The sequence below is a fragment of the Podarcis vaucheri genome (genome assembly GCF_965113315.1).
Source record: "Podarcis vaucheri genome assembly, chromosome: 18".
Taxonomy (NCBI): domain Eukaryota; kingdom Metazoa; phylum Chordata; class Lepidosauria; order Squamata; family Lacertidae; genus Podarcis; species Podarcis vaucheri.
The window spans coordinates 13,146,629-13,153,816 of record NC_138756.1 but is presented as its reverse complement, the minus strand read 5'-3'; the positions used below and the strand labels follow the sequence as shown (position 1 = coordinate 13,153,816).

Sequence of the window (7,188 nt, the reverse complement as noted above, 5' to 3'; positions counted from 1 at the left end):
CTCTCGATGCTCTCCCCTCCAGCTTCCTCTTTCCGGCTTCACCATGGAGAGCGGAGGGCAAGAGCGGCGCCCAGCAACTCCCAAACATCTTTCCTTATTGTAATGATCTTTTCATAGCTCTGTGGCCCCGCTACCCCCATTCTTCCTCTGAGACCCCTCTACCCTTTTCATAGCTCTGTGGCCCCTCTACCCCTTTCCTATCCCTGAGGCCCCTCTACCATTTTCATAGCTCTGTGGCCCCTCTGCCCCTAGTCGGCCTCTGAGACCCCTCTACCCTTTTCCTAGCTCTATGGCCCCTCTAACCCATTCCTACCTCTGAGACCCCTCTATCCTTTTCATAGCTCTGTGGCCCCTCTACCCCTATTCTACCTCTGAGACCCCTCTATACTTTTCATAGCTCTGTGGCCCCTCTACCACGTTCTACCTCTAAAGACCCCTCTATCCTTTTCCTAGCTCTATGGCCCCTCTAACCCATTCCTACCTCTGAGACCCCTCTACCATTTTCATAGCTCTGTGGCCCCTCTACCCCTATTCTACCTCTGAGACCCCTCTATACTTTTCATAGCTCTATGGCCCCTCTAACCCATTCCTACCTCTGAGACCCCTCTACCCTTTTCCTAGCTCTATGGCTCCTCTAGCCCATTCCTAACTCTGAGACCCCTCTATACTTTTCATAGCTCTATGGCCCCTCTACCCCTATTCTGACTCTGAGGCCCCTCTATCCTTTTCCTAGCTCTGTGGCCCCTCTGCCCCTTTCCTACCTCTGAGACCCCTCTATACTTTTCATAGCTCTGTGGCCCCTCTACCCATTAGAGCTATGAAAAGGGTAGAGGGGTCTCAGAGGTAGGAATGGGTTAGAGGGGCCATAGAGCTAGGAAAAGTGTAGAGGGGTCTCAGAGGCAGAATAGGGGTAGGGGCCATAGAGCTAGGAAAAGAGTAGAGGGGCCACAGAGGTAGAATGGGGTAAAGGGTCCACAGAGCTATGAAAAGTATAGAGGGGTCTCAGAGGTAGGAAAGGGGCAGAGGGGCCACAGAGCTAGGAAAAGGATAGAGGGGCCACAGAACTATGAAAAGGGTAGAGGCGTCTCAGAAGCAGGAAAGGGGTAGAGGGGCCATAGAGCTAGGAAAAGGGTAGAGGGTCCCCAGGGAAAAGAGGCCAATCTTTATTTCATATTTCCTCCTCTTGGCCAGAGGCAGAAGCAGCCGCCGCGCTGCATTGTGGGCAAGGCGCTCCTTTCTCCGCCGCGGGGCCTGCTGGGTAAAGCGGACCCGGCCTCTTTGCGACACTGTCGCGGCCGCCGCTCCCGACGTCGCTTGACGGCCGCCGCTCAGGAGGCTCCCCATTGGACGGGCGCTGAGGCCGAAGCCTTCGGCGGGCGGAAGCCGGAAGCGGAAGTCGACGTTGCTGGGGCGGCGGAGCAGCAGCAGAAGGAGCAGCAGCAACGTGAGCGGGAAGGAAGATGGTGAGGCTGGGCTAAGGGGGAGGGGGCTCGGGAGGTCAAGCCAGGGGGGGCTCACGCGGGGATTGGCTATGGGGCAGGACCCACTCAGCTCAATGGAGTGTCCTGGGAGGGGGCGACGTGGGTGCCTGGGGGGCTAGAGGAAGGCAATGGAGCGGCCTCTCCACCCCCCTTGAAAAGGCAATGGGGGCTCCCTCCCGCTGCCCCCGCCCCCGGTAAGCTGAGTCGCTCAGGGGCAGGACCCATTCAGCTCAATGGAGTGTGCCCAAAGTAGGCATGTGCTTCAGATGGCAGTACAAATGTCTAACAAGGAGGTGGGGTTTCACGTGGGGAGGGGGCTTGGGTCAAGCAGAAGGGGTTCGCTCCTCCCCGCCTCCTTTAGGGATGAGACCCACTGAGCGCGGTGGCATTTACCAGATTGCAGCATTAGTGTGATAGAGGGGGGGGGGTTGTGTGCCTCCCCCTTGGATACAGCCAAAGTGGTTTCCTCCCCACATCTTCCAGATATTCATTCAGCAGTCGGCCCCATTGAGTTCAGTGGATTTTACTGGGGTAAGATTGCTAGAGTAAGGCAGTGGAAGGGGGGCTTATTTCCCTCCCTCCAAGGTAAGGAAATGGGGACTGCTGCACCCCCCCCTGATGCCCAGTAAGCTGAGGGTTATGTTCAGCTGGGAATCACAATTCTTCTTATTTATTGACCTTATATACTGCCCTATACCCGGAGGTATCAGAGTGGGGAGAGTTGCGGCTCAAGTCCTGCTGGGGGGCTTCCCTTTGGGGTGTCTGGGTGGGCAGCGTGAGGGCAGGACTCTTTGGCTTGATCCAGCAGGGCTCTGCTTCGGTTCTGAAAAGCATGGCAACGATGAAGGTCGCCTCGACTCTGAAGACTCCTTTACCTGCCAGGTGTGTTTCTCAACCTGCCCAATTTGCCCCCCTCTTGCAGCTTCCGCTCTCCTTGCTGAAGACGGCGCAGAACCACCCCATGGTGAGTCCGGGGCGCGTCTAGCCTTCCGTCAAACTGCAGAGGAGGAGGCTGACGCGCTGCTGAGCTGTACGATTTCAGACTGGCTGGATGCACCCCCCATTTTACTCATTTTTAAATCCCTGCATACAGAAAACTGGCTTTCGGGGGGAAGACACTAATCTGGAACCAAACCAGAGCCAGCGATGTGTAGCGGTTAGAGTGTTGAACTGAGACCTGGGAAACCAGGTTTCAAATCTCCCCTCTTGGACTAGCCTGCCTCTTAAGGGGGGAGAACTAGGAGTGCTGCCTTGAACTCCTGGGAGGGAAGGGTGGGGTATACAGTGGGACCTTGGCTCTCAAACTCCAAAAACCCAGAAGTAAGTTTTCTAGCTTTCGATAAAAATTTGGAAGCCGAACATCCGATGCAGCTGTCAGCTCTTGTTTCCAGGACACCTGCACCAATCAGAAGCTGCGCCTTGGTTTTTGAATATTTCGGAAGTCAAACGGACTTCCGGAACGGATTAGGTTTGGCACTTTTGTTTTTGCTCTTTATTTTGCATTTTTGTTTTCGGAAACCGTTCGGAAACCAGGGCACGGGTTCTGATTGGCGCAGGCGCCTCGGAAACAATCGTTGACATCAGATGTTCCGCTTCTGAAAAACGTTGAGGAACCAGAACACTTCCGGGTTTTTTAGGCATTTGGGAACCACGGTCCCACTGTCCTGGGCTTTGGGAGGGCAAAGCAAGGGCTGTGGGGGTGTCAAATGTTGCCCCAAAGGCCTCCAGGGCTGTGTGAGAGAGGGAGGGAAATGCCTCTTTAGATCTGGGAGGTGTTTTTGGAATGCGGAGGGGGGTTGTCCAACACCTGGAGGGTCCCAGGTGTTTCCCCCATCCCTGCTCTGGGTGCCCAGTTCCTTCATCTACTCTCCCGCCTTCTCTTTCCAGCTGGTGGAGCTGAAGAATGGGGAGACTTACAATGGTCACCTGGTCAGCTGTGATAACTGGATGAACATCAACCTGCGCGAAGTCATCTGCACGTCCAGGGTAAGCGTTATTACTATTTATATTATTATTACTGTTATCTTCAAGCGATACTGCAAGCTCACACTTCTCCCTGTGCTTGTATACCTCCTTAAGGTACACATGTAAGAGGCTCATTTCTAATTTTATTTTGGGACTGATGCACTGCATTGCTTGATACTTTCCGAATGGCCATTTTATACTGCAGTTGTGCTCTGCATTGTAAATCAAGCAGAGCTAGGAGCTGCTCCTTTTCTTTTCCAGTGTATTTCTTATCCATAATAATGACTTTGAGAATGACTGTGGCACAAGCAGATTTTTATTCCCAAAGTGTGGTGCAGAAGTTTGAGAGCAGGCAATGGATGTTATGGATAATTTTCATTTTGTGTTGTTATTTTTTAAAGTTCCATAAAGTAAGTTAAAAGCAGAAAAAACCCAGTCTCAGGGTCATCCAAACCTTTGGCACCAGCCCATTAGGGGCCTCTTAGCATAATCCCGCCATCCCCAGGGGGCTCTCTCACAAATTTGGGAGCCACTGCGCCACACTGCCTTGTAAGCCAGCATCCCTTTTCTGCCTTTTGGTGGGGTGCTGTTTGCCTGCTGTCCATTAGGTGGCGCTGCCTTCCAGCCCAACCTTCTTGGAGATGGGAGGGCCGGGCTCTGGCGTTGGCGAGACTTCAGTCGCAAGCGGGTGGGGGAAATCTCCTTTTATTTTTCAGCTCAGCAGGGGAGGAGCCATTTTTGCACAAAACCCGAGTCTCCTCCGGAAGAGAGGGAGGTAGATGTTAGCGCAGAGCTAAGCAGGTTGGCAGAAACCACACTGGGGGCAGGATTAGAAATGGGGTTTCCCCTTAAGCTGTAAAAGGACAGCGTTTGTGTCAGCCGGTTTTGCAACAAGAAGCATGAAGCTTCCGAAACAAAGGGGCTGGAGGCAGCCTGCCTGAGATTGCCTCCAGTTGGGCAGGAAAACGTTCAAATGAGGAAAGATAGGGAGAGAGAGAGCAGTACATTGCTCCCTTGGTTCTCAGACGTAATCCGTTCCGGAAGTCCGTTCCAAAGCGTTCCAAAACCAAGGTGCGCTTCTTTCCCATAGAAGGTAATGCAAAATGGATTAATCTGTTCCAGACTTTTATATACAACCCCTAAAACAGCCATTTAACGGGAATTTTACTATATAACAAGACCATTGATCCATAAAGTGAATGCAATAATCAATGCACTGTACTATAAAATAAAAAGGACAGTATTGTAGAGGATAAAAAAATATATTAAAAAATTCTTACCTGCACTGATGACAGTTATTGTTTGGATGGAGGGCTTTTATCCATTTCCACAGTCACACAATCAATCAATCAATCAGTCACAAAAACAAATGAAGCGAAAACGACTCAAAAACAAAAAGGCAAAATAAAGAGCAAAAACAAAAGCGCCAAACTTAATCCATTCCAGAAGTCTGTGTGACTTCTGAAATGTTCGAAAACCAAGGCGTGGCTTCTGATTGGTGCAGGCACCCTGGAAATAATAGCCAACAGCCACATCGGTTGTTCTGCTTCCAAAAATCGCTCGAGAACCAGAACACTTCCAGGTTTTTGGAGTTTGAGAACCAAGGCGTTTGGGAACCAAGATACCACTGTATTATTGAACTGGCTCTTTTCATTCTATTTCTGTCTTGAGTCGTCTTCTTTTTTCATCTGTTTTGGTCCTGGTTTCACGCGTTCTTTCTTTTTTCTTGGGCAGGACGGAGACAAGTTTTGGCGGATGCCGGAGTGCTACATCCGCGGCAGCACCATCAAGTACCTTCGCATCCCGGACGAGATCATCGACATGGTCAAGGAGGAGGTGGTGTCCAAGGGGAGGGGCCGCGGCGGGATGCAGCAGCAGAAGCAGCAGAAGGGGCGAGGAGTCGGCGGCACCGGCCGGGGTGAGCCCCTCTGCGGAGCTCGGGGGGCGGCAGGGGAATCTCCCACTTCAGGGGACTCCCGGCCTTGATATGTTGTTTATTAATATCCTTCCTAACTCCTGCGAGCAAGTTTCCCCACTTAGCAGAGTGCATTCCCCTTCTTACGCAGCAGAAAACTCCTTGCAAACTCGTGTGAGTTTCTTCAGAAAATACACAATTCAATCTGGCCTATTCCGATTGAAATGCCTTCTAATATTTTCCTGGTAAGACCCCTTGAATCCCTCCTAAGAGAATAAAGACGCCACAGTCTTGTCCAAATTCCATATCGGGGGCCTAATCCGGCCTGCCGGTCGATTTAATCTGGGCCCCGTGGCAGACCCCTGAAGGCAGCCCTGTGTTGGGAAGTTTTTAAGGTTTAATGCTGTATTGTGTTTTTAATATTTGGTTGGGAGCCGCCCAGAGTGGCTGGGTGAGTGGCAAAGGGGTTCCCCTGAGCTCAGCCCCTTCCTCTTTTCTTCTCCCCGCCCCCCAGGTGTGTTTGGCGGCCGTGGACGAGGGGGGATCCCAGGCAGCGGCCGAGGAGGACAGCAGGAGAAGAAGCCCGGGCGTCAGGCAGCCAAGCAGTGAGGAGCCGAAGGTGATGGCGCCCCGGACTCAGGTGCCAGGCCAGGAAGGCTGGTCTGCCGTCCCTCTTCACCCACAAAAGAAACTCTTAGGTCCCTCTGTTTCCACGCACCTCGGGGGAGACGCAAGGCCTCAAGTTTTCGTCTCTTTTTGCTTTTAAGTTCCAGTTATTAGAAATGAGTGTTTAAAGCGTCTCCCCCAAGCGCATACACACAGTTTAGCTCTTAATTTGAGAATCCAGGTAACCTTTTGGAGGGGCGATTCGACTTCGCCTCTTCCCCTTTTTGTTTTTTGGAATCGTTTTGGCAAGAGAAACGCCTTGCCAGCCTTTGGAACGACAGAAACGGAGAGGACGAGCGAGGCTTGCCGCTCAGAGTGTCAGGATTAAACGATTAGCTTTTTTTTTATTAGGAAATGGGACTTGTCGAAGGGAACTTCAGCTCCGGGTTCAGTTTTTGGGGAGCAGGGTTGCATGAAAAGGTATCGCCGGGCAAGGGAATTCTGCTGCTTCCACCTGGGCTCCCATCACACCTATGGGAACATACCTCTTCAGCCGGAGTTTAGTCTCCCAGCCTCCCTCTGCTCCTGTCTCTCTTCTTCAGCCTTCCCCCCCCCCCAGCCCATTGCCCCCCAGGTATTTCCCAGGGGTGTTTGGCAAGCAGGAAGTGATCTGCGTCCATTCATCCCCCAGGATGTTACCGGACTCCGACTCCCATCCGCACAGCTGATATTCTGGGATGCTGATGGGAACTCCAATCCAGCAACATCTGGAGGGAGTCAGGCTAATCTTTGCTTCCAAATTCTCCACACACCCATTTCCCTCCCAGGTGGAATTTGTTGCCTCAGCCTTGGAGCTAAAGCATCCCGTTTGTGTGACCCTTCTGAGAATCTCTCGGGTGGCTGTGTCGGCCGCCTCCATGATATCACCAGCAGTTGGTCGGAGCCAGAACAAACGAGCTGCAGCCATTCTTTCCTTTTCTTCTCCTTTTTTTAAATAAAAAAATGTGCTCCCGTTCCCCTTCGGTTCTCAAAACACAACTTGCAAATCTTGTTTTGCTGTTTCACGGTTCTGCAAGAAGTCCATATCATGGCAGTGCCTGGCATGAGCTGGCTGGCTCAGGGAGCGGTCAGTCTGCTAGTGGAAGTGGCCTGTCTCGGCCCCCTCCACCCACAAGCAGCTCCTGCCCCTGGAACACTTTGCCCTTTGCGAAATGTGGTTCT

General features: G+C 52.2%; 1 protein-coding gene across 1 annotated transcript; it reads left to right on the top strand.

The window, feature by feature from the left end:
• Positions 1-1,354: 1,354 nt before the first annotated feature.
• Positions 1,355-6,970, top strand: LSM4 (LSM4 homolog, U6 small nuclear RNA and mRNA degradation associated). Its single transcript, XM_082206805.1, has 5 exons — positions 1,355-1,463; positions 2,404-2,445; positions 3,369-3,467; positions 5,181-5,364; positions 5,876-6,970. Exons 1-5 carry the CDS (start codon positions 1,461-1,463, stop codon positions 5,968-5,970), a joined length of 423 nt encoding a protein of 140 aa, XP_082062931.1. The 5' UTR covers positions 1,355-1,460; the 3' UTR covers positions 5,971-6,970.
• Positions 6,971-7,188: the final 218 nt, after the last annotated feature.